The sequence below is a fragment of the Sphaerodactylus townsendi genome, linkage group LG07 (genome assembly GCF_021028975.2).
Source record: "Sphaerodactylus townsendi isolate TG3544 linkage group LG07, MPM_Stown_v2.3, whole genome shotgun sequence".
NCBI lineage: Eukaryota > Metazoa > Chordata > Lepidosauria > Squamata > Sphaerodactylidae > Sphaerodactylus > Sphaerodactylus townsendi.
The window spans coordinates 76402518-76430448 of record NC_059431.1 but is presented as its reverse complement, the minus strand read 5'-3'; the positions used below and the strand labels follow the sequence as shown (position 1 = coordinate 76430448).

The following is a 27931-nucleotide window of genomic DNA, read 5'->3' as shown; positions in this document are numbered from 1 at the left end:
AGAAGCAGTAATTTCTGTCAGTCCCCAAACTACCACTGCAAATCTTCTCCTTGCTTTCTATAGTGCTCCTGAGGGTCTCCCCCGCCAACCACCAACAAAAGTCAGGGTAGTCACTCTTTGGTAATCATGTTACCGCAGGAATCCTTAGTGGATAATCGAGCTTGAAATATGACAGAAAAGAAAATAATCACTGAATAAATCAGGTAAGGAATTATTTCTGACTCATTTGTTCCATGTGAGCTTGAGGTTGTAACATACCATTGAAGTGCATTTGTGCTTTGTAGCCTTTTTCTCTTTTCCAGCCAACTGTGACCACAAAGGCACAACAAAAACGTTGGAATAACATTTTTCATTTTGCTTTTGGATGATGTCATTAAGCTACACATTTTTGTCCCTGTTGCTGGCTTTCCCACAATGAATTCATTGGCTCTGACCCTCTCCCCTTCCCAGTTGATAACAAGCTGGGTATTGATATGGGCTTGTGAGGGTTGCCTCTGCTTAATATGCAATGCATGGTTGCAGAAAAACAGATCTAATGACAGAAATAGTTGTCGTATTTTGAAATGTCAGACACTCCCCTGAAAGCTGATAGTTCTAACCATCATGGATTCTTTTAATAAGTATGTTTTATTTATGGAAGTGTCAATAAAACAAGCACATGGCCAAGTATTGCAGGAATCATAAAGGAGAGAATTGGGTGACTTTTTTTAAAAAAACACCTTTCCTTGGATTGCCCTTTAGAAATTAGTTGAGTATTTCCTTTAGAACTTTAGAACTAGCAATTATATTCAGGTAACTTGACTTTAAAGCTAACAGCAACACTTTGTTCTGTAGTCTCATGTCTTTGTTCTAGAAATGATTGCCACTGTGCAGTAAATTAACTTCCAGCTAATCTGCTGTCCTCAACAAGTCTGAAATGCTTTGTGTTAGAACTGTTGCAATTCATATATTTCATTTAAGAAAAGAAGCATTTTCAACCTTAAGTTTAAATGCTCATATCTCTACAAATTCTTCATTGTTTTGTCTCTCCCGTAATACTGAGTTATACGCATAACATTTTTTTAAAAAGTGTCACCTTTATCCTGCCATCCCTTGCCCTTGAATTCTAAATCATCCCGGCTTGTTTAACCCCCCCCTCTTAATTAGATAGTTAGATTACACTTATGATGCCGAGTCCTGTTTACGCTGCAGGTTGGGGGAAAGAAGAAGAGTTTTGGATTTATATCCCCCTTTCTCCCCCGTAAGGAGACTCAAAGGGGCTGACAAACTCCTTTCCCTTCCCCCCTCACAACAAACACTCTGTGAGGGGGGTGGGGCTGAGAGAGCTCCAAAAAGCTGTGACTAGCCCAAGGTCACCCAGCTGGTGTGTGTTGGAGTACACAGGCTAATCTGAATTCCTCAGATAAGTCTCCACAGCTCAAGCATCAGAACGGGGAATCAAAACTGGTTCCTCCAGATTAGAATGCACCTGCTCTTAACCACTACGCCACTACTGCTCTAGTTTGTCCTTGTATTGTAGATAATAAGGGGTTACTTCTGTTCCTGGTCTGCAGATCAGCTTCTCAGCATAGTAGTGGAAGGCAGGCAGCTTTCCTGCATTACTAAGAACCCTGGGCCTCTCTCTTTCTCTACTTGGTGCTGTATTGCAGCCTTGGGTCTTCTGTGGCTTCCAAGTTTGCAAACAGAAGAATCCAATTAAAGTTACTTTGGAGGATTGGCTGAGGGCAGGGGTGGTTGCATCCCACAATTTCTCTTTCACCCCAAAGTATCAGCTTGGTGACGTTTCAGTTTAGTACCGAGCAGTTGTTTATCTAAAGCACAGCTTAGTTTTCATGGGTTTCTTAAAAGCATGTTTCTAGTCCTTATTCCTGTGAAGATAACCTTGAAATTGAAACTATATCTAGTGAACTACAGAACTCAGTCCCTCCTCTAATTGCTGTAGAACAAGCCTTGCGTATGTAACATGGTAATGGTCTGAGGATGAGAAAGGGTTGTTATGAGAATAAAATGGAGGAGAGGAGAAGGATGCAAGCTGCTTTGGAGTCCCCATTGGAGAGAAGGGTGGAGTCTAAGTAAGTAAACAGGAACAATGCTTTCATTCCAAAGGGCCATTTATAGGATTGCAAGCAAACTGTGCATACAACTGGAATTTTCTTAGTAATTTTCATTGCTGTAGATGTTGCAGCTGACAAACCAGCCCCTTTATAAGATTCATCTCTTGAATGGAAGAAGGTAACTAGAGGTATACATGTTTTAAATTAATCACCTGCTCCCTTTGTCATATTGGAAGCTGTACCAGTGAACATTTCCAAGAGAGCTAGCTCTGCAAGTTCCTTAATGGATCTATATTAGCTCATGGTACAAAACCGTTAAATAATTTGGCCACTTTATATGTGCTTTAAGTATTATGAGGCATCAATGTCCTTAATCATGTGTGAGTCATATGTGTGGGTACATGAATTGTCATCATACTATGCCCTATTTATTTAAAAAGTGAAAAGTCCATCACATCACAGAAAGAAGAGCTGGTTCCAGCAAAAGGGCTCTTTTGCTGACAAAGGAAGGATGCATAGTCACTCAGTCTCACTTGAGACTCTGGCCCTTTCCGCACACGCAAAATAATGCATTTTCAAACCACTTTCACAACTGTTTGCAAGTGGATTTTGCTATTCCGCACAGCTTCAAAGAGCACTGAAAGCAGTTTGAAAGTGCATTATTCTGCATGTGCGGAATGAGCCTCCCACATAAATCCACAATGCTGTTTCTAGGGCAGCATTTTGTTGATGTAGTTAGCTAGAGTGAGAGGGGCAAGCTAGGAAAGCTCCATTCCAGATTCGGGTCAGCAGGTTAGTTAGGTGGTTGACCTTGCCATAAAGCTTTCTGTAAAGCTGTTGAAATTCTCTTCCTTCGAAACAGCCTGGAGAATTATGCAGTTAACACTGCATGTCTAGAAAACTTAGTTCTTCAGGCAGCAGCTCCTCACACCGTATTGGAAGAGCTCTCCGCTTTCTCAAGGCACTATGCAATGGAGGAACTTCTGTTAAAGGAAAAAATACAAATAAGCCTGTAGGGTATGTGGAAGCTTTTAGTATCCCAAAGGGATCTCTTTGGACTGTGGACTATAATAAAGGACCCAGAAGTATATATGGGCAGGAGTGCGCCCGGGGGTGCATTCCACGTTTTCTATCCCCCCCCCCCCCCCGGGGTCCTTACCTTTTCCAGTTAGTAGAAAACAGCTTTCTGCTGGCTGAAAATGAGCCAGGCTGGTGGGGCGAGGCGAGGGGGGCGGGGGCAGAGGTGATTTTTGCACACTCCAGGCACACACTGGTGTAGCGCGCGCACTTCCGTCCCTTTGTAGCTCCACCACTGAAAGGAATTCATAATTAAAACATCTTAAATGGTTCCTTACACTAAAATTATTCATTGGTAAACTTTTCCTTTCAAATACATCAAGTAAATGTGAACTTTTAAACATTTCTTGTAGAAACTCAATGCAAAACAGCATGAAGGTCTGTGTCAACATTGTAAAGAAGTCTTAGAATGGCGTGTGAAATTCAACAAGTACAAACCACTAACTAAGCCTAAAAAATGGTGAGTGAATTTTACTGTTGCTTAGCTATTACCCAAAAACATAATGCATGCAGGTTGATGGAGACAAATGCAACTTTTTCTGTGCTTGATACACAGAATGTTTTCTTGTGCCCAGGCTGTGGGCTTGTGCCTTTCAAAAAATTTTAACTGGAATATGCAGATATGCAATGTTCTGAATTTAAATTCTTAGAATAATAGATGTCGCCTTCAAGATACAATACAGTTCATTTTGGTAAAAGGATATTTGGAATGTCTGTAGCTTATTAAAACTTTAATTGGCTATTCATGGATTTCTTTCCTTCTGTGACATGTGTCATAATTTTGTGGTGCACTTAACTCTTTTAATGAATTTCCGGGTGTAAGTTGTTTTACGGTAGTTAAAAGTATGGAAGAAAAATGCTGATAGCTCCACTGGTGTGTTATACAGATTTGAAGATTAAATGTAGTGAAGTTATAGAATAGTATTGTGTTGATGTAACAATTGTTAAGATGTGAGATTGTCATTTGGCATCAACATTAGGATTGTTGAAAAATTCAGTAGCCGTTCTAAAATATGTTTTAGAAACACAGACTAAACTATTTGATCTCTTTAAATGTTTATTAAGTAAAAACCGTTTAATTAAGTAGAAACCATTATTTAAAATATTTATATCCCTCCTTTTCTTAATTTCCAAAGTAACTTGACTGGGGATTTTCTTTACACTTGAGCATGTGGGCCCACTTACAGCCTTTACCGTAATTTCTGAAAAGAGCAGAACTTGTAACTGAGGGGTAATATTTTGACCTCCCACACTTATTGCTGCTTAGAAACAAGATTGACAATTTCTTTATTATTGTTGTGAGTGGAGAGGAGAGTTGGTGATAAGTTGTCACTCAATCTGGCTCAAGATTCATCTACCAGTCACAAACAAGAGTCTGAGTACATTACTGATGTTAACTGTTGAATGATACTGGAGTCCCTTTCAAGAATTAAAGCAATGGATGAAGGATAAACTTGTGGTGCAGTGGCATATAGGGCAAATATGGCAGATCCAACCATTTTTTCTAAGTCATTTTGCTGAAATTCCAACTGTCAAAGCAAATATGATAGAGAAAAAAATCCCTGTAATCACTAACACATTCAGCTGCCAGACTGAAACCTGCCAAGAAAATACTTTCAGTTTCAATACAGTTTCAAGCCTGCCCCATAGCACAGGTTGACTTGAGGTACATTTAAAACCTATTAATAAAATAACCCGTTAAAACTGGTTTTAAACAAATGAGTAACCAGAAACCCTGTCCTTTTTATGCTTGGTTGCTAATAATCACCTGTTGATGGAATTATTAGTTGACTTCCTGATGTTTCATTTCAGGCAATAAGAAAAAAATCAGTATTCCTTTTCCTGTATTATTTCAGGAGTGTTGGTGTAGCAGGAACACAAACTGATATAATTAGCTGAGCATTCTAGCAGTACTGCTTCAGTGGAATGCTAGATGGAAAGATTGAAAGCTGGATATATTAGAGGTATAAATACCTGATTATGCAGTCACACTTCATACTTGAGGCTTATATTTATTTTTTGTAGTGAATTTTCAGGTTGCTAGACATCTGCAAAACAGCACTTACTGCTCTAAAATACTAGCTTGGCTGTGTTTTTGTTTTGTTTTTTGAAATGATGTCCTTATATGGGCTACAAGTACTAATTTTGATTGTCAGAAGGTAGATTGTATCATTATGATACCAAAATATTTTCATGCTCACAATTTTACTATATGTAACATGTGAAATGTTTTTGTGTTGGTGTTAGATTACTCTGAAAATATTCCAAAGTTCAAATATTCTCCATTAGTAATATTTTGTAATAGCTTGACGTACTGCTGAATTGGTAGCCTCTTTATAGTAAGCGGGTCATGGTGATTCAGAAACTTAGCTCTTGTACTCTCCCCCACTTGTACTCTCTCCCCACTCTTGTACTTTCACCATGACAGTTGTAAGGAATTCCAAAGAGCAGAAATAAAAAGGCTTTTGATTATAAGTCCGTTTATTCAGACATCCTGGAAAGCACACACACACGACATGGCAGGAATGAGCTTCCCCGCTCGAACAACAGGTTATAATGCTGACTAACCCATCCCCCCTGTCCCGTTCTCATGAGAACGGAATTCTACTATGCAACAGCGAGATAAGCATTCTCACAACGTTGGTGCAGGTCCTGGCCGGCCTTGACCGAAAGAATCTCCTTCAAGGTCAGGTTTAGGCTGTAAGGGAAACAAGAACGACTGAGATCCTTACACTCTGCCTCCCCTACAAAGAAATCTCCCCTTTTCCCCTCCCGGTTTGTCGGAAAAGCTTGAGTGAAATGCAGCAATTAAAGAGGGGCATCGAGTATTCTCCTTATATACACCCATTGATTATGGCCAGAAGAATAGCCAACCCATGACACCAGATATTGTAGAGCGTTTGGCGAAAGAAGCGAGAGTCCAGGATAAGCGTCTATTTCATAATGCTTATGTCCATCAGAGTTATAACTGGCCCGGGGTGTCTCAGGAGGGAATTCGTGCCAGGCATCTGGGCGGGGAGCCTCCTTGAGAGCAAGCTGGGAATGGAAGAGCGGGATGAATGTTACTTAAGTGAATTAGGCAGATCTAAGCGTGACAGTAACATCATTTGATCACTTTTAGTAATCTGAAAGGGACCCACAAATTTCTTGCCAAGTTTTGAAGGTATTTATGCACGCGTCTGGAAGGTTTTAGTGGACAAATAAACCCAAGCTCCAACACGTAAAGGGGAATTCTGAAGCGGTGTTTATCTGCCTGAAACTTTTGGGCTTCTTGAGCCTGTTTTAAGGTAGACTGAACTGACTTCCAGCCTTCAGCTAGTGACAAAATCCATTGAGTTAAATTCTGGTGGCTGCAATACCTCCGCCCGGCAGCTGGGCAGCAACCTTGGCCCGGGGAAGAGGATCGGCCAGAGACTACTTCGAATGGGGTTTTCTGTGTACTGCTATGAACTGCATTATTGTAAGCATACTCTGCGAAGGGAAGCAATTCACACCAGGTGTCCCTGATGGTAGTTTGTATAACAAAGCGTGAAATATTGCTCCTAGTGTTCTGTTAGATCAGTTCACTTTGTCTGCCGTCACTTTGAGAGCGTGGTAGAGGGCGGCGACTGCTGAATTCAATGGTTCCCAACAACTCCAGGAAAGCCTTCAAAATCGAGAAATGAATTGAGGCCACGATCCGATTACCACCTTCTCAGGAGAGGAATACGCAGGCGGTAGATGTGTTGAATGAACAGAAGCGGGCTAGTTTGGGAGACTGAAAGGTATGGTGGTGCAAGGAATGAAATGTGCTTGTTTGGAGAAGAGATCCACCACCACCCACAACACAGTGTTCCCGTGACTGTTCGAGCCAGAGTCAGTGATAAGAATCCATTGAAATAACCTGCCAAGGGTCGGGAGGCAGCGGGGATAGGTTTCAGTAACCCATGAGGCTTTCCCGGTATTGACTTGGCCTCGCGCATATGGAACACCCTTTAATGTAAAGACTCCCAAAGCGTCCTTGCGCGCCATAGAAGCGCCAACGCAAAACTGGCGCAGGCTAGATGAAGAGGAGTTTTCACAAACCCAGCGGGGAGTGCTCCAGCCTGGCCGAGCATCATGGCATAGCTTGAAGAACCTGCTTCGGAGGAGGAGGAGCGTGCTTATACCCCCCTTTTTCCAGACACACCATCCTCAAAGCCGTAGCTGTGCATCTTTCCTCTGTTGGCAGTTGGCGTAATCCCGCCTCCTTGAGGGTCTTGGAAGGAAGGGGAGGCGATGAAGCTGGGATGGGCGTGGGGGGGGGGGGGGGGTGGCGTGGAGGATTGTGAGCGGGTGACAGCCAATCCTAGCTGGGAGGGAGAGCGAACGGTGCGTGGAATATCCACGTAGGGATCGTCTCCCCCCTCGGGGAGGCAGGACAATGCATCAACCAGCTTATTGCTTTTACCGGGGGAAAAATGGACCCCATTAAAGGAAAAAGCGAGAGAAAAAATCAGCCTAGCGTAATTGTTTAGCCCGGACATTTTGAGGGGTGTGGAAAGCAGCCAAATTTTTATGATCGACCAGACTTGAAAGGGGTGCTTTGAAACTCCTTCTAACCAATGGCGCCAAGTGCTCCAAGCGCCAAGGAGTTTGATGGCAGCTGATTTCCTTATCTCCGACAGTCCAGTTTAGTTGAACCAGAAAATTTTTTTGGATAAATAAGCACTACGGTACCAATTTATTGTCTTTATTTTTTTCTGCAAGAGGGCAGCGCCCAGCGCCTTGTATCCAGCGAAGCATCCAAGTGAAGCGATGAAAGGAAGCTCAGGGTGGGGATGTGTCAGAATTGAAAAACTCAGTTGTGAAAGCTGTTTTTTCAGCTGCTGGAGCGTAATTGGCATTCCTGCGACCAGGAGGGGGGGCTCGGGCTTGGCAGCAGAAGCGTCCCTTTCGCTTTGAGTGCGTAAAAAGATCAGTGGCCCGGTAAAAGGTAGAAGTTTGGCAAAATGGGGAATGAAGTCTGATAGAAGTTAGCAAAAGCCCTAAGAAAGATTGCGAATTCCACTTCCTATTGGTGGGGGCAGGCCAGTCAACCACTCTCGGCCACTTTAGCTGGGTCCATTTCTAGAACCCGTCGAGAGGATATTCGATAGCCCAGGTAGTCCTATGGAGGTTTACGGTGAAAACAGCATTTTGACAATTTGGCAAAGAGGAGTTATCAAGTAAGCGTTGTAAAAAACTTCCCAGGACTAAAAGCCTCATGCTCTTCCAGTGTCTGTGAGTAAATCAAAACATCATCCAAATATACGACTACTCCCTTGTACAATAAATCATGTAATACTTCGTTTATGAGGGCCATGAAAGCCCCTGGGGCCCCAGCTAATCGAAGGGCATTATTAAATATTCATATTGCCGAATTTTGTGATTAAAATGCTGTTTAAATGTTCGTACCCCTCCGTGATGCAGAACACGATAATAAACTTCCATAAAATCCAATTTGGTAAAAATCCGGCCTTTGCCTAGGGCATCCAAAAGGTCCTTTATTAAGGGCAAAGGATATTTGTTGGAGATGGAAACAGCATTTAGCCCACGATAATCCAGTACACAGTCTTAACGAACCGATCCTTTTTCTTAACAAATAAAACAAGAAGCGGCATGGTGTGTGTTTTGTGGCTCGCCCGTATGAAACCAGCGGGCTAAATTTTTTTTTATCCCTAAGAAGTAGCGGAGCTCCTTTTCCTCGGTGGGACTCATCACGATAGATCCTACCCTTAGGTAGTGGGCTCCGGGTTGTAGCAGGATCTTTGTCAATGTCGGTGTATCTCTATGGGGGAAGCTGATGCTTGCACTCTCTCTGTTCCTGGAAAACTCTAGATGAGTCTTGACGGATGCATGCGTAGCAGGGATTTCTACTACAGCAAGGGGAGCCGACAGTACGATTACAGCCCTTGCTAGCGATGTCGTTTGAACTTCCCCCCCCCTACCGATGGATTCTTCCCCCATCCATGCTTGATCTCCGCCCGGGGGGATCTGAGAATTGAAGGATTAGCTCCTTCCAAAGCGAAGGTTGGTTACCGTGTAAAAGTAGCCATGGCATACCTAAAACAATGGAGTGCCTAGCAACTGGAGCAAGAATGAAACTAATATTTTCCCAATGATCGTTGCAGCGGAGAAGTACCGGTTGGGTTTTGAACCGGCGGACCCTCACCACCCAGTGGGCTACCGTCCATTTGGGTGAAAGGGATGGGCTTCACCAAGGGGACTCGGTCTAAACCGAGTTCCTCGGCCACTTGCGGTTTCATAAGACAGTGGGGCAACCTGAGTCCACAAGCGCCAGAGGCCAAAATGCGCGATATGTTTACTGGGGTTGGCTAAGGAAGTCAAAATAGTAATGGGCGGCGCTGCCTTCACTCACCGGATCAGGAGAAGGATTAAGATCCACGGTGCGCTGAAAGACTAAGCGCAGTTTCTTCCTCTTCGACATCCTCATCAAAAGTAGCTTTGAACGATCCTTGAGTTGGCAGGCTGGATTTCGCGTGGAAGCAGCAGGCCAGTCGCGGGGCCCGGGAGGGGAGGCTTCTGCTTCTTCGGGCAGTTGGCAGCCAGGTGGCCAGGACCTCCGCAATAGAGGCACAATCCCAAGCGGCGGCGGCGTTCGACGTGGTCTCGGCGCTTCTGGCTTGAACCAGTTTTCTAGCGGCGAAGCGCCCGGCATGTTGGCTGGTTTGGTGGCGGCCTCCAGCGCGGGCATAGGCAAGACGGGCAGCAACCTGCGAGGCGAGCTCGATCAATCCGCATAGCGTTTGCGGGATCGAATAAGGATCACTGTTTCACGAAGTTTAATATCCATTGCTTGAAAAAAATACTGCGCATTTCATGCGCTCGGGCCAGAATCCGGTGGAAGTTTACTGGCGCTGCGCGATTCGGACGGGCAAAAATCAGCAAAGGCGGTTGCCCTGTTGGATGGTTTTTACTATATGGATGGCATCGTTTTCAGCATTGGGATCTTGGATGAATGCGCATAGCTTGGAGGAAGCCCGCTACCCGTGCGGGTGTCGTCCCCCTGCAATTCATAAAGAGAAACAAACCACTCAGCGGCTACCCCATCCAACACCGACCCAATGTCTACCATTATTTTTTCGCGTTCAGAACGATATAGATCATGAAATTCTTGCATATGAGCATCGAGTTGCAGAATAAAGTAAGGAAGTTTGGACGCGGTACCATCAAAATGAGCTGGGATGGGGGGTCTGTAGAACCCTCTTTCAATCGCTCTAGGTGCGTGTTGGGGTTGCTGCTGCATGTAACCTGGTTGTTGTACTGGATAGGGTAGGGGCGCTGGAGGAGCAGGGGGTTGAGATGGTGCCCCAGGTTGAAAAGCTGGAACCGGGCTGCGAGGCGCCGCGCCTCTGGCAGGAGGGAGGGCCGCCGGTGCGGGGGTGAAGGTGTAGGCACCAACTGGGGCTCTAACCAACGTCTCACGTTGCCGTCGTAGAGTTTGCTCCCGTTCAGCCAATTCACTTTCCTTGCGTGTTAAGGCATCTTGGTGCGCGTGCAAAGCTGCCCTCTCTCGATCCAATTTAGCTCTTTCGTCTCATTGCATGGCTAAAGTCAGTTCATTCTGGGTTTGGATGGCTTTGATGTTGTCGCGCTGGCGCTGTAAATCCAGTTTGGACTGATCCAGCACTTTGTCATGAATCGTTAGATTCTGTTGATACTGTTGGCCCTTAGCGCTTCTCTTTCACGGTCCAACTCCATTTGGATTTCCTGGCGTTGCTTTTCGCGGTCCCGTTGCAGACTTTCACGGTCCCGTTGCAGATTCTCGCTCCCTCCTCCCACAGTTATTTCGCTCCCAGGCAAGTTTGGCGTCCCGCAGCATCAGCTACTGCACTGTCCCAATTTTCTTTTCGAGGGCATGGGTAGCGATTGAGATCGGGATCCAGTTCCTCCTCTGATGGTTTTCCTCCGCCTCCAACTGCTCCAAGGATTTCACCCATTAAACCGTTGGCTCCCGGGTTTGGTGCTGCCGAGGGTGGTGTGGAACCCTCTTCCGATCATCGATCCAACCCTCGTCATCGTCCCTGCTTCGCTGTAACTTTGGGGCGAAGCTCGGTTCTATGCCACTGCTGATCTCTGGGAATGTCCTCGAAGTATTTGTCCAGGAACCTTTCAATGGATTCTTGGGTGTCAGCATGAATGGTAGATAGTCCAAACTCCTCAGGGACTGGCTGCATCTGTGGTTTGTAATCCACACGTTGCCGGGTGGAAATGAACCGGTCAACAGGCGCTCGATCCATAGATAGCGCCCCAAAAGTCTCATGCATCTCCACACGATCTGAACCATGTCGATCGTCCCAAGGGAAGAGAGGCAGACTCGAACTGGACCGAGGTCGGAGAGAGGCACCAGCGAAACGGATCATCTCCGGATCCTCGGAGTCTGGAAGGCAAGGCTCGAAACCCTCTATGGGGGCTATCGTGCCTTCCACATGGTCAAGAGTACTCAATCTCTGCATGTTAGAACACCAGAGATCCAAACACAGTCAAGAGAAAAAAAATGAGTTAGATTCCTGCCATAATGTAAGGAATTCCAAAGAGCAGAAATAAAAAGGCTTTTGATTATAAGTCCGTTTATTCAGACATCCTGGAAAGCACACACACACGACATGGCAGGAATGAGCTTCCCCGCTCGAACAACAGGTTATAATGCTGACTAACCCATCCCCCCTGTCCCGTTCTCATGAGAACGGAATTCTACTATGCAACAGCGAGATAAGCATTCTCACAACGTTGGTGCAGGTCCTGGCCGGACGCCCGGCCAAAAGAATCTCCTTCAAGGTCAGGTTTAGGCTGTAAGGGAAACAAGAACGACTGAGATCCTTACAACAGTTGCCTTAGCATCATTCTCATTTTTAGGAGTCCTGATTACTTTTCCATGTGAAAGGAATCTTCAACAACTTTGGCTGGGCTGTATTTGTACCCCACTGGACCCTAGAAGGAAGCTGCAAGTCTCAAATTTAGTGGCCAATTACATACAATGTGCTTGCTGGTGATGGGAGCAAATGTCAATTGCAGCAAGATTTCTTGTACGGACCTGTTTCCTGGTGTCCTGTTTTAACTTCCTATTCTCTCCATGGCAAGGAAGACCACTTTTAGCACCAGGATTTGCTTTACCACCAGAGTGGTCAGATTTGCCAGTGAACACAGCTTGGCCCGGACATCTTCCCTTCACCCACAGCCAGCCTTCCCACTCCCTTGGGCCGCTTGGCCCAACCACGCCCATGCTTCTAGCTCCTTCCTGCTTCTCTGAGTACTCATATTGAGAGATCAATATCTCAATATAATAACAGAGAAGGCTTTTGCAAGAAACAGTACAAGCAGGACATCTTTTTGACTCCACTCAGGTAAGTTGCCCCTCCTTGCTGCATTTGCCCCTTACTACCCTGGCTGTCTGAGAAATAAATTGTACTAGGTGCAGCATGAATAAAATTCAATCAGTGGTTTTTAAAATTAAATTTAAATCTGATTTTTTGATAACTAATATACTTTTTGAGGGAAAATCTATCTACAGGTAGTTTAAATAGTTTTCTATTTAAGAAACATTATAGTCCAAAGATTATTCATTACGAAATAAGGTTTCGTTTTTAATTATGAAGCATGAGACTGTATGTTCATGCGATATTTAATTTTTTTTGTTAAATAAACTCCATTAATCTATTCACAATGTCGTGCTCTTCCAGAGGTTTCTGTAAGATTATTTTGGGCAGTTTTTCCATTTAGAAAATATTATCACAGATTCTTGGTTTTGCTGTTCTCAAAACTGTGAATTTGTGACTGCAGAGATAACATGCCTCTTCACAGTAAAAATATTATAAAATAAACATACAAAGCTGAGAAAAAATATCTTAATCTAATTGTTCCTTTGCAAATATATGCACACAGAATCAACCCCTTACATCTTAAATTGTAAGTTTCTAGAAGTTCAATGAATAGAAGATTGTTTGGAGTGGAATAGATCTGCCCAAGGAGCTAAGTGTGAGGAGGGAGGGGCAAGTGAAATTAAAGTGAAATGTCATGAGCAGAATACTTCATAAGTCTTGGGATTTTTGTGAGTACAACCTGAGGTTTATCTTTCTCCCTGGAGGACACAATCTATAATGACAGCAGGCTGTAAAAAAAACCCCAGTTTGAGAATGAAGCTCCTCTACCTGTGGGTAAGGCAAGCATGCATGCAAACACAAACACTGCAGCAAAGACATGTAAGGCCTGGTGGCCCAAATGAAACTGGAGAGAGTTTCATAATTATATATCTATGTATTTATAATACTATCCAAAAAACTTATTATTCTAAAAATGAAGCATTCATCTAGTTATAAATATTAAGATTATGCTAGCAAATGAGTTTTAAGGAGAAAACAAATTTAAATCCACTCTTCCTGATTACTGGTTTATATTGTTTCAGGCAGTGTAGCCCTCCTTCAACTAAATAGCTTAATATAGTAACAGAAACAGTCACATTGAAAATTTACCAACCTAGGGATCCAGTTAGTTTTATAACCAAGCAGATGACTTGTCTTGTTTCTCATTTGCTTTGGAAGCCCCACCAAGTTAAGTCAATTGATGAATATTTTGAATTACACATAGAGAAGGAGCAAAATAACGTGCCAGAAATAGTTTGGGCTTTCTTCTATAGCTGTAAGCCACTTCCTGCCTATTAAAAAAAAGTATGCATGTTTGAAGATCAAAAACTGTCAGGGGGAAAAATGCCTAAAATTAATAATTTCTGACAGTTTTATATCTTTTTTAAATTCTGCCCAATGAAAATGTCTCTCTTTTGTGAGGTAAATATTCTGCAGGATATCAGAAAGAGACATCAGGATGACATCAAGGGAAGAACACTCCAGAGTGCTGAAAAATAGTTCCCTGAAACACGGGTTTTTTAATAGATAACTGGGCCAGTATGTTAAACGGGCTTTGGGTAAAGTACCCAATGGCAATAATCATACCGTTCGGGGTGGCAGGGAGGAGTGAGGTTTATATTTACACAAAGCAAACTTAGTGATAATTGGCTGAATGGGAACACTGTCATCTGTAGGGTAGTAAAAAATGTCCCTTAAAAATTGTACAGCCGTTGGACTAAGTAGGAAACTCACTCCAAGCTTGGATCCAGGGTCAAGGTTTGAGATGCAAAAATCTGCAAGTTCTCCCACTGAGCAGAGGACATCTTGTAAGTGTTTCTTGCCATCCAATTTAGGAGGCAGGACATGAAAGTTTTTTCCTTCCTGGTTGTTACGAGACCACTCCTCTTTCCTCAGTTCTTGTCCTGCCTAGCCAGGAGATAGCAGCTGTTAGGTTGTTTTCACTACTCTAATTATATTCTATAGTCTATTTTTTGTTGTTTTGATCTATAGTCTATTTGCATTTTATTGCCTTATTACTGAGCTCAATCCACTTGATCTCTAACACTCTAATTTCTGTTTCTTCTTCTTCTTCTCCCCCCCCCCAAGCAAGAAGAGTAAGAGTCAAGAGTTTTTTTATTTAATTGGCTTATAAGGCACTCTGACAGGGCATCCAAGCATGTAGGGCACCAAAGGCCACGTGGTCCTTTCCAAAGACGATGCGTGCCCCAGAAGGGAGGTGGGCCTCAGATACACCTGGGAACAGGCAAGAGAAAGAAGCTGGCATCTGCTGGAGCCTCCTGGAGATTTACAGAAAGGCAAAACAGCCTTTTAAACCTTATGGCAAGGCAAGGCATGGGAAGGCGGGGGGCAGGCACAGAGGCCATTGACCCCGATTTCCTTTGCTTGCCATGGACCTGCCCCTGAAGAGAGGGTGTTGAAGAAATCTGAGGCCAGGTTTGCCCAAGGAATTTCCAAAAATGCCAAGGGGGAAGGGCCAGATCACTCTCAAGAGATAAAGGCAGAGGTACCTAGCAGAAGAGAGGGAGGAGGCAACATTCCTCCCCATTCTCCTCCTACAACTGAGAATGTTCTTAAGCTTGGCCTGGAAAGGGGGGCTGTCCATAATCAGCAAGCTGTCTTGGATCAACTAAGGATTATTTATTTATTTATTTATTTATTTATTTATTTATTTATTTATTTATTTATTTATTTATTTATTTATTTATTTATTTATTTATTTATTGATTGTTTGGTTTTATATACCGCCCTATCCCTGAAGGGCTCTGGGCGGTGTACAACAAAGTTAAATCATAATTCAGCTAAATACAATCAAAACTAAACAATTAGATTCCAATATAAATAAATTACTAAATCCCAATTTAAAACAGCGGTTAATACAAAGTTTAAAATCGAATCAGGAACCCAGCAAACCCATTTTAAAACCCTCCCTAAATGGAGGTGAGGCAAGTCTCTAAATTAGACAAGAGGTGAGGCAAGTCTCTACCGTCCTGTTGCCTTGCAATGTTTCTTTCATGGTAAACAAGTGTTGCTTCAGTGCTCCTTTTTTTTACAATAGCCATAAAAGTTTTCTGTGAATTCAGGCACGCCTGCTATGTAGGCTGAAGTTGCATTCTGAGTAAAGACATGAATTAGTATGCTTTTGCAGTTTGAGAAACAGTGAAGTTTGTAGTACTATATGTTGAGGATTCTGTTGCCCCATAAAAATTTGTCTGTCTAACTGGCAATAATGAAAAACACATGAATGCAATAACTTACAATGAATGTATTTGTAAATATTGAAAAATAAGGCCCCTTATCATTTTAAATTCCTATGATATATCAGTAACAGTATACATCCTCTCTTTCAGATTTCTATTATCCTGTGCCTGTTATATTGCTTTTTAGTTGACACATTCTGATGATTGCATTGCATTGTAATCTGCCTTGAATTTCAGTGAGGAAGGCAGCTATAATTATAGTACTTTTATATTCTTTGTATATATTTTATAGTCACTATGTACTTTGGTTAGTTTGTAATGGAAAATAATTCCATGATGGAAGGTCCCCTTGAAGTTTTACATCTCTTCTGTTATTTGAAATGATATTCTGGTTAAAATAACTTAGCAGATTAGCATGACAGGTAGGTAGTAATCCTTTGTGACAAATGTTCTTGTTAACTACTTTTTATTTTTTATTTCCCTCTTAATAGTGTGAAATGTCTACAGAAGACTGTCAAGGATTCTTACCACATAGTCTGCAAACCATGTGCTTGTGAGCTGGATCTATGTGCTAAGTGTGGGAAAAGTGAAAAAATAGTTATGCCGTAAGCACACTTAAAATGTGGTGTTTTTGTGTGTGTGTGTACCTAAAGTTCTTATGTAGTTGATTGTTTTATGATAAGTGCATTGAAAATTGCACTGTATTTGACATGTGTATATTTAAGTTATATGGTTGTCTTAATATACATTATGAATCTGTCCTGTCATATGATCGCCCAACTGAAATTTATATGACAAGCTAGGGAGACATAAATAAATCATATGTATAAGTGGTAGCTTGGTCATACACAACTTGTGTTTGGTAATGTAAACCTGTGCATTTTACCTATTCATATAACTGGGATGGAACTACTAGAGCCAGTTGGTCTGTTTATAGAAATGCTTACTGAAGATATCTCCATACATTCATTTTAGGACCATGTATGTGAAACAGCTATGACTATTATCTCAAGTTGGTTTGCCTATTTTTCAGAATTTGCCCAGCAATCGCACAATGTGCACAGCATGTAGAAGGCAGATGTATGATATTCTCAGGCATCTGTTGGATGTCCATGCATCTTTTGTAATAAGTAGTAGAACTGTCTCATGTACCTACATATGTCATCTATAGTCTGTTACAATTTGATCATGTAGAAAAACAGCTTCCCTATTGCAGTTTTTCAGTGTCTGGAAGGTTTTTTCCTTTTTTTGGGAAGTATGAGTGAGTATTCCTGGTATCCACATTAATGCCCTTCAGATCAGTGATGATGATGAATTTATTTGCCATTCTTTTCTTGTGCCCTTGAATGCTCTTAAGGGGGAATGCACAGGCTCGGATTCAGATTTATTGTGATTTTAAGACCAACAAAAAATACATTTATTGTGGTTTTAGACCAACAACATTACCTAAATCTTACATAGCATAAAATAGACTCTTTTGTTAATAATAGAGATCATATAAATTATAATAATTACCTAAAGTGAATTAGATTAAAATACAATTGGAGTGCGTGCACAGACTTCAAACAACATATTTCCTAAAAAAACAAAACAATAATTAAGAGGACTATGTATTTTCATCTGTACTAAACCTATTTATCAATATTTTCATTATGTGGGATTTAACAGTGGATTGGAGTTAGTGCAATGCATAGTATAATGCAATGCCCCCATTTTTCTTAAATATCGTGAAATTCACTAAGAGTACAATTACTTTAAATTCTCAAAGCCTGTGACATTACACCTGATTCTTAAGTAATGAAAACTCCTCTGCTTCAGGTACTGGTTTTAATCATTTAAATATTTTATCTTCTCATTAATTTCAATCTACTATTCAGGGGGGGAAAGTGTAATGTATTTTGAATGCTGCTCAGTAAATCTGTTGCCTGCTTCAGAGCTTTAAACAAGATTAAGTAATGTCATGTCATAAAAGAGGCAAGCAATAAATCAGGCTCTGGGTTTGTCAAATAATGGCTCACCGTTAACACTGAACAGCGAAGAGATATGAAATCTGGTTTGCATCTAGAGCATGGCAGTGATTTTTATTATGCTTGTACCAGCAGTTTCTCCTTAGGTACTATTAGACATTAACTTGCTTTTTGGGGTCAACATGCTTCTCTCTGGTTACTATAATTATTCAGGAGCATGTTGGATTTTCTTCAAAGAAGCTCTTATCCTTCTTTGATAGCTCAGCCCAAAAGATGTTGCTGTATTTTTTTTTGTCTTAGGATTCAGATGAGCCCAATGATGACCAAGAACCAACCTGCTGGAAACGATCAGCAGAGGAAGAGCGCAGGGGTTAACCTTGAAGATGGTGATGGCTTAAACTTAGCTGACTTGGAAGATGAGGATGGTCCGGATTTACTCATACAAGGAATTAAAAACTTGACACCTGAAAGGACAGAAGTCAAGTGACCTCTTTGAAGCAAATGTTCTGATATGAATTGAATTTGTTGCTAGAGGGCTCTGTGTGTGACTGCTGAAAAACTTTGTAGTGAAAGGGTCCTAAGAATAACTATGCTGGATCAAACCAATGGCCCATCTAGACCAGCATCCTGTTTCCAGCAGTGGCCAGCCAGATGCCACAGGTTTGCCCACAGGCAGCAGTCTCAGATGACAGCCTTCACTTGTTGACTTTTGTCCAACTCATTTGATTATAATAACCAGTTTGCCATGATGGATATATCCTTCATATATCTGGCCAGTTCTCAAGCCTTTGCCCACCTTCACAACTCATAGCAGTGAGTTTTGCAAATCAATGGCCTATTGTGTGATTGTCCTTTCTTTTTTTTCCTTCCTAGCAGTTGAGTCCTGGTGGGCACCAAACTAATGAACGTATTCTTCCTTACACTTGTTAACAAAATCTGCTAGAGGCTTCTATTACTTATTAAAGTTTTATTTTAAACCAATTATGAAGTAATGCCTTAAACTTGAGTGTGCTTCTTCCTGATGTTGCCTCCATAGTCCATGCCATCCTGATCACTATTTTTGCCAGAACAGTCCCTCCCCCCAATCCCTTTTATTGGGCAGGTGACTGCCCTTTCTCAGATTCTTTAACCTGCACTGATTATGTTTTTGTTATGCGTTTGTTCTCCACATCTTGCATATTTTCAATCATTGTAACTTTGTAATAAAAACAGCTGGGTCAGAGCAGACATCCATCTTGAAATGGGGTGTCATATTACCAGTGATCAGCAAAATATTGTTGGGAAGCCCATAAGCCATTTCAGTGAAATGGGCAGGAAAACAGTACAAGAGGACAGGACCTCAATCTCCTTATACACTACCTACTCTGTGAGTTCTAACATGTTAAACAACTGTGGCAACAGCAGTGATACTAGAGAGTCAAATGTGAAGACCACAGTGGGAGCAGTCTCACTGATCATGGTGAAGTGAGTTTCAGAAATGACCTTTATGGTAGAAGTACACTACATTCATTAGGTGACTTCTTTCTCTGCAGAGAATAGTTGCTTTGAGAGAAATTGCCAAATCCCAAATGGGCGATAGAAAAGTAAATTTTTTCAGAATGTTTGAAGTCCTGGGGAAACCCAGGTTTTTGATCCGGATTCTTTAAAATGAAAACTTGGAGGAGGAAGTTGTGCAACCTTTTGATATTAGAGAAACTGAGAGCGGGGAAAATTCTGTAGAAACCCACCCCATCTATTTTTCGGGGAGGGGGGGGGTGTCTGATTTTTGTCTAGAATTGTGAACTGACTACCATCCAGGATGGGTACTAGGAAAAAAATAGTGTTATGTGCTGTTGGTAATTTAAAAATCGTTATTTGTTCTCCATAAGCAATAATACTGTCTGGCGCGTGCCTGTCAGTGTTAAGAGAATATGTATCTTTTCTGCTTCTGTTTGTAGAAGCGGTTTACAGAAGTGAAAAATATACAATGTGATAATTTTGGCCTCATCTGTTGCTATATTCCTCTGGACAACTGTATTCCAAAATTAGTCTATAGATCTCAGACATATTGATGCAAGTCCCTTGAGAAATCTGTCTGTGTGCTAAATTCATAAACAAAGTCTAAAAGTGCCACAGGTTACCATATATATATACCATGGACCAGCATTTTTGACAGGTGCTTAGACATGCAAATAGAACTCTCTGTGAACCACAGCCCTCCTATGGGTTTAGTTAAATGTTTACTCAGTACTTGCATTCTCATTTCATACATAAGGATCTACTGTTGATAATGAATGCTGGGAACTCTGTATAACATGCCACTTCTGCAGAACTTTGTATCTTGGCACTCTGCCAAGAACATGGCTTCAATACCTAATTCCAAAGTGAGAGTGAGCATCACCTTGTGGCACATATCTGTAACTGCATTCACTTCCATCAAGTGATTTGGATTCAGGGTTGCTTTAACTGAGGATTTTTCATTCAGTTTCCCCCCCTGTTTTTATGCAATGTCAGCCTGTATTTGTGCAAAATCATGAACAGCCTGTTCCATCTTCAAAAATGCCCACTGTCAAGAAACTGTTTCCACACCAGGCATGAACTGTTTATTATGTCTGAAAGGGAAACTGCACCTTATGCCTAAATGAAAAGAAATGCTCTTTCTTACTTTCTTTCTTTCGCCACTGCTCTACCCTTCAGAGTAATGTACGTTCCCACCAATGCTTCATAGTTTTCCCTGGCTTTTTGGTGGGGTGGGGGGAGATTCTGTAGACCAGTACAATTACGCAATAAAGTGTTCATCAATGTAGTTCATTGCTGCAAGAAAGGGGCCAGCTGCCTTTTGCTACTGCTAAAATCTTGACATCTTTAAAGAAAAAAGTACACTGGAACAGTACAATTGCTATGAAGTATGATCTTATCAATTACTCTTCTTTGCAGCAATTGCAAGAATTAGCATAACAGAAGAGAATTGCCCTCATCTCTGTTTACCTTTAAAAGGTTGTAACATTACTCTGTTCCCAGGGCCTTACTTTGGTATATGTGTGTGTGATGATACTGGCATCTTTTTCCATGACTTTCTCAAGTCCTGAGATGGGAATTGGTGGAAATCAGCACAACCTTATATATGAGTATATAAACTACTGAATAGTGCTGGCTATGCTCCACAAAATGTCTAAAACAATTAAAACAGGATGAGTGGAGAATCCTGATGGTTGCACAAGAATAGGGGAGGGGACCTTCAATGCACATCCAGTTTGAAAGGGAAAACATAACTACCACTGGAGAGAAAATGGATTGTCCTCTGCCATCAGGGATCTCTGTTCCGAGGGGTTGGTTTCTACATAACTCCCCCTCCCCCAGTTTCTCTAATATCAAAAGATTGCCCAACTACCTCCAAGTTTTCATTTTAAAGAACCTGGATCAAAAATCTGGGTTTCCACAGGGCTTCAAGCATTCTGAAAAAAATGTACTCCTTTATCCCCCATTTGGGATTCAGCAATTTCTCTCACACAATTACATCAGCAACCTGAACACCATGGAAAATTATTTCAATGTGGAAGCAGGCCAAGTTTTCTGCTTAATTTTAAGATGCGCTGTGGAATGTGAAAACCTGCAAAAACAAAAAACCCTTGTTTAGTAAAGTGATAAGTCCATGAGTTGTTATACACTTGCTCCTAAATTTTGGAATGGCTTACATTTGGATATAAGACTTGCAATTCTCCTAAGATTACGTAGAAAATTTTATGTCATAAATTGTTCAGACCCCTGAATAATTATAATTATCCCAACCTTGATCATTAGGTAGCCATTCCCTCATCTGCCCAAGTTTCACCTGCTTCGTGTAAACTTATTTCAGTGATGCTTGCTTGACACCTCCCTGGAAGCCCCCTTTAAAAGTCTGGGGATTTCACACTAGCAGGGCTTGGAGGTTGTAGTTTTGTGTGTGTGTGTACTAAAAAGTTTTGTAGAATGAGATGAGCAGCTTCCCTGAGCATCATATCAGAAATCCCTGTCCTCACATATTCAACAGTATTGACTAAAAATGCAAGTTGTTTTTTCCTGTGTGCAAAGGGTAAGATTGTGAGGATTTTAACAAGAATGTGTAAGCTGTGAAGCCAAGTAGCATTTACTAGCGATTAAGGCATCTTCCTCTGTGTAGAATGGTCATAATATAAAACTGCTCATTGCAGTGTTTGACAGATAATATAAGCATGTCCAGTGTTTCTTGTAAACTAATAGTAAATAAAACTTGCACATGTGGCTGTTACACAAGACTTTCTTGCTTAAAAAGTAAACAGAAATAATTTCAGTAGAGCAAGGAGTGATTCAAGTGGTTTTGGTTTGACTAGCCTAATAGGAAGTGAACCCCATGGAAATTAAGACGCTAAGCTTAAAGATCAAGCTGCACTATTCAAGCGAATGCTGCTGTGGCTGCTACACATGATGCTTGTCTTCCTGTTGTATTTACGTCAGTTCAGGTACTAGCGAAGAGAGCTGATACATCCACACCTTTTTGAAATGGAAATCGTGTGTGTGTTGTATTTAATCAGTTCCACTCGAGAGAGTAATTTAGATGGAGCAAACATCCGTTCAATGAGGAGCAATACTGCTGGATAACATTGCTATCTTATGTGGTCTGTCACACTGAAAGGTGAGAGGAAATCCTGACATGGTAGGAAAATACGTCATAGAATTAGCAATTGTGGAAACTAAAGGACAGTTTTTTGCTGCTGTGGTGGGGGCCAAACCTTTTAGCTGGCAAGATTTAGCAAGCAGCTGGTACAGTGAGGAGGACAAAACAGGAAGTAGAAGGGTGGGGTAGTGTAGGGATAATATTTAATACTTCCTAAAATAAGTGAATCTTCTGTTTGTACTGGTTGACCAGCTTTCAGATACTTAGTCTAATAATAAGATTTGTCACAACTGGTAGCAACAGTTTTGCCCAATTTTGCACAAATTCAGTCCAGAGATTAGACCAAACTAGCTGACAGCCAGTTAAACAGCAACAGTGTGGAAGACAGTCCTCACAATAAACTTTCTGGCTGGAGAAGTATACAGCTGACTTTAACCATATCAACACTACTCTCCCCCACCCCCCTTATAATATTTTGTTTAAAATCATCTCAAACATTTTAAGAAGATAGACAAATGGCTTCAGATGGGGCTGCATTCTGTCAGCACCTTGAATGTCTGAGTGGGATCATGTTTACAAAGTCTGGATCAATGTTCCTGAGTGGCTAATGTTATCTCTTGAAAACTAGTGTTGATCAAAATTCAGCCCTGTGGAAGGAGAGCCACATTTCAAACTGTTTGTTTTGTATTAGTCCCCTTGGCATATAGTGTAAGTGAAGTTTGGATGTGTTTAGCTGTGGCAATATAAGCATTTTTCCACTGTCTGTAAAATGGTTAAGGCCGTATAAGGAGCCACACACTGAAGCTGACTTCTACATTGTGTGGTTCAAAATGGCTGCATTTCAAGTGGTCGGCAGCCCAGGGGAATATTTGAATATTTGCAAAGCCTATAGAGAGTTCTGATGCCATTTTCAGCAACCTGATAACTCAGAGTAAAATGTATTGATTTTAGTTCACTCAAAATAACTGCTCTTCTTACTGTAGCATTTTTTTATCTGTGAGCAGTGAGGTACAGTGGAACCTTGGTTTTCATCAGTTTTGGTTTTCATCGATTTTTTCAGTGAAAAATTTGTCTCAGTTTTCATTGATTTGCCTCAGTTTTCATTGATTTGCAGTAAGGTGCAGGGGTTTGTGGAGAAAAATCACCCAGACAAATCTGTTGCGGGCCGTGGCTGCAACTTGTTGAATAACAATGTCTTGCCCCATTTCAGACAAATCTTAAAGAGGCGTCAGAAACAGACTTCTTTGGACAGCTTTCTGGTGCGACATTAGTCCACTGGCTCTGAAGCTGGTCCTAGTGCTATTGTTTGTTACTGTTTTCAGCATTAAACACTATGTTTATTCACCCAAAAATGTGTTTTTGGTATGTTTTTTGGAGTGTCTAGAACGGATGAATTGGATTTACATTGATTCCTATGGAAAAGTTTGACTTGGTTTTCATCGGTTTTGGTTTTCATCGATTCTTTTCGGATAGATTACCAACGAAAACCGAGGTTCCACTGTAATTTGTCTTACCTGGAGCAGTCAATGTAAGTGCAAAAATATCAAATGGTTATTGTTACTTCTACACACCCACTTTATATAAAGTATATTCATACCTTATTTGCTAAACATGCCAGCATGGTTCATCAGTGGTTCATTCCTGGTTGCTGGATAGAGGACAGAGCAGAGGGAAAGATCTCTTTACAATCCATTTCATTTACAGTGTCATGGCTTGTGGCAGTAATTGTAATCATTTCTTTAATGAAATATCAATGATATATGTATTCTGCACAGAGGTGGATGGGGAGGGCAGGGAAGAAGAATAGTGCTTAGCACCAGGAGAATAATGCAGGAGGACTTGTGCAGTCGTTCATGGCAAGGTGGCATCTTCGTGAAAATCACACCTGGAAGCAATTTGCTTGTAATGAGAACTGGATGCTAGAAATCTATTATTCCAGCCTCAATCTGTCACTCTCCTAGTGTACCATTATTATTTTTATATATGCTTACTCTGTGGTTAAACAATAGCCTTTCGTGTTTCCATCTAACTGTCATATGATCCCAAACAGATACTGAGATGGCATACTTGCTTGCTCTGCTTAATTACTTGCTGGGCTATTTGGCACTTTGAACTAGTACCAGTTCAGGGTTGTTGAGATAAAAAGTAATAGCTATGTTGAGAAAGCTACAGCAAGAAAGTTATGGGCAGGCCTTCTCATTTGCTAGATGTGAGTACCACCTATCTACTACAGACAGCCTTGCCTAGGTCCCATACACACATTTTAAAGAGTATTATCCTCTGCCATACAGGTTAAAAGCCTCCCTTTTTCTGATTCTTAAGGTAACCACTGTTCACATATAATTTCATATTTGTAAATTGAAGACTACATTGAATGGGTGAATCTGAACAATTGAAGGCTCTCTGTGCGTTATTGCCTTAAGAGCCAAGCCAAATAAAGGATACCCATCAATGCTGATGTTTTAGAATTGTGCCTTAGTGGGCACTATTTCTGTCCTCGGTTTGATGGGCCAAATACTGCTGCTGTTCTGTAATTAAAAATAAAGGTACTCATTGGCTCTTTGTTCTGAGTGCAAGAGCTCATTAACGTTCTGGGTAGTGGAAGGGAGAAAGAGCAAGCCTGAATTTCTTAACCTGGATCTGGCTTTTCTGGAAAATGAGTGACAGAAATGATGCTTCAAAGGGAGGTGTGTTGTTTTCCAAGTTTCACAGTTGCCTAAAGGTATGGGTTTACATACTACCCCAGCTCATTTGAGCAACCTTAGGAATGTGCAGACATCACAGTCATGCAAATAAGACATAATGACTATGTATCAAAGTTGTCAATCACATCATTCCATCACCACTATATAAAGCTTGAGGTGTTTTGATATGGCAAATACAGCATCAGGACAGAAACTATATGGAGAAAGAACCTTGGATTTATAATCAACTGGAGAATTCAGAATCTCACAAAGCTACATAGTTACCAGTACAGTCTTAAAACAAACTTACTCCTAATTTAAATCTTAGACTGAATAGAATCTCACTGATAGCCACTGTGGGGAAATTTGCTTGCTGCTTAATAGTTTATTTGTTCCAGAAAATACTATACAGAACATTGACTTTTAGACAATAATAATAAATGCTTAAAATGCCGAGGAACAGATTGATGTTCATAGATTTAAAATGAGACATTTTAATTGCTGCTTAATATGTATGCTGGACTGTTGTAATGCAGACAACCATATCCAACTTTGTACTGCTTCATGGTACTCTGCCCCAGTGACTGACTTGTCCTGTTACCATGGAATGAAGAACTTAATTCCATCTGTGCTTACATGCATTGCTGGAGTATTTTGTCATTGTTTCCTGATCCTTTGTTTATAAGTTGGTAGGCTAAAATAAAGCTCTTAGCATCCATTGTGTGCACATATATGCTGCTTTGTAACACAGAAAAAAAAGAGAAAATCTCTTAAACCTGAAGAAAATAAGTATTATCTACCAGAGGTAAGCACTCCCCTGGCATGTATGAAAAATGGCAGCTCAACAAATCAGTTTGCAAGGCATGGCAGTTCCCTTCTGCGGAATATTGTCTAAACAGGCTGAGTCAGACCTCAGCTTTAGAAAAGTTTCAGAAGGATTAGTGATGTCATCCGATGATGCTTCGTCTGCTCCCACTGTGGATGGGTGTTGCTGCATCTCTCTGAAAAACAAAAGTTGGTGCTGCCACACACTCACCCATCACATTTGGACTGCTTTCATCTCTCCTCCTCCATGTGAACCAATCATCATGATCATTTGGCACTCAAGACAAAAATATTGTCCAATCCAGGTATATAGCTATAGCTCACACAATCTCATCACACACTTTATGAACAAGTAACTTCCATTATATCAGGATACAGTGTTGGATAAAGAAAAATAAAACCTCAATTGTGTGAATATATAAGCTGGCTAGGCATAAGGTGAACAATTGTGCTGACTAAGAACCATCACACTGGGTACAGGGAGGCTACCAGACTGTCACTACCTGGCCTAGTTTCACTGTCACCCAGCCTGGACATGCAGCCCTCCACTTGGACACCAGCTGCTATTTTGTTTGCCCAGCCTGCCAAGCTAGCAGTAATACTGTGGTCATACTATGTGACATGCGACTTACTTGATAAGGACTGGGAGTGACAATCGAAAGAGGAGAATGCTTAGGAGAAAGTTCTCCCAGCACCTTCTGCAGATGTCTAAACTGAGTCATAACTGCCACTCCCAATCTGTAAGTTTCCCTAGTCTGTTATCCAGTGGTTATTGCTCTGTCAGCTGCTGATCAGATATTAGTGTTCTGTGTCATTCCTCTGTTGTAGCAATGACAGAGGACTGTCTCTCACACACATACACCATCCTACCTTGCAGTCACAGGGCAGGTAAGTGAGTTGGCAGGTGAATTGGAATAATTATTCTCTGATGTAGATTAAATTAGAATCCTATATATTTATAGGCCCACTATTCTTCTAACCAAATCAGAATCCAAGGCATGGGTAACAACAAAATTTAAGAAAACAGAAATAGGCAGAAGAAGAATTCATGAGGCAGTAATGATCATCTTATGTTGAAGGCAAGCATTTCAAGTCACTGAACCGAACATTATGAATTCTAATAGGAAAGTAGAATTATGTACACACAACACTGAAGACATGTTGCCTTCCCCTTCAGACAAGTCTCAAGAAGAAGAGCTCACTCTTGAAACAATGATACAAGAGCAGAGGTGTAGCTGGGCCAGAGTGCGCCCAGTGTGCACTCTGTGTTTTACGTGGCCCTTCCCCCCAGAGCGCCCTGCCCCCCGCCCCCACCCCTTAGTGCAGGCTAGAGAAGCCCCCACCCTTTAGTGCAAGCTAGAGAAGCGGCCTGTTCCCTTCAAGCTGAAAACAGCCTTGTGGGAACTACACTTTCCATGAGACCCTGGGGCTCACTAGGTCTCATGAGAAGTGTAGTTCCCACCAGGCCGTTTTCAGCCCGAAGGGAACAGGCCGCTTCTCTAGCCTGAACTGTTTGACGAAGGTAAGTGTGTGGGAGGGGGATTCCCTCCCAGGCGTGCACCCGGTGCAATGCCCCACCCCGTTCCCCTGGTAGCTCCATCTCTGTACAAGAGTTGTGTGTGTATGCAGTGAAGGGATTTCTGTCAATTCCCCTTTCTCAGATCACTTCTCCTTGTCACCTCCGACAGTGTATCTTGATCCTTAAGAAGCACAGGGCATTCCATAAGGAACTCTGTCTGGAACTAATTAACCTGTTTATTACTGTATGCTGCTACAAGTATCTGGATCCTGCTGTGGCCAAAACCAGCGTAATGGTCTGCCTATGATAACCGGCTTTGGTAGATAAAGTAGAAGTTTTGAAAATTATGGAAGCAGCTACGATGTATTATACAAGCAAATTATAGGGTAGCTGATGAAACATTTCAAGTCCTAGAAAGCTGTTGCCAGTTTCTTTTGATGTAATGCAAAAGGAAGGACAATAGCAAATGAAAACAATACTACTGGAAAGAAACCATATGTACAATAATAGCTATTTTTATTTGCTAAGTGTATTATTAAGCAATTAAAAACTACTTTTAAAAACTGATGGGGTGTACTTTTCACATGTTAGCACTTGTATTTTATATCTGCTG

The 27931-nt window shown here is 41.6% G+C and overlaps 1 protein-coding gene across 4 annotated transcripts in view; it reads left to right on the top strand.

Annotated features, from left to right (window-relative positions):
- LG07H9orf85 (linkage group 07 C9orf85 homolog) overlaps window positions 1-18659 on the top strand; it is a 37266-nt gene extending 18607 nt beyond the window's left edge. For 3 of the 4 annotated variants that reach the window (XM_048504103.1, XM_048504104.1, XM_048504105.1), the window contains 3 exons: window positions 3485-3591; window positions 16203-16316; window positions 17979-18659. In XM_048504103.1, the coding sequence (XP_048360060.1) occupies window positions 3485-3591; window positions 16203-16316; window positions 17979-18165 (408 nt within the window). In that variant the 3' untranslated portion in view covers window positions 18166-18659. Of the gene's footprint in view, window positions 1-3484; window positions 3592-12008; window positions 12497-16202; window positions 16317-17978 lie in introns of those variants that run through there. The other variant, XR_007245117.1, reaches the window with a different exon arrangement.
- Window positions 18660-27931: the final 9272 nt, after the last annotated feature.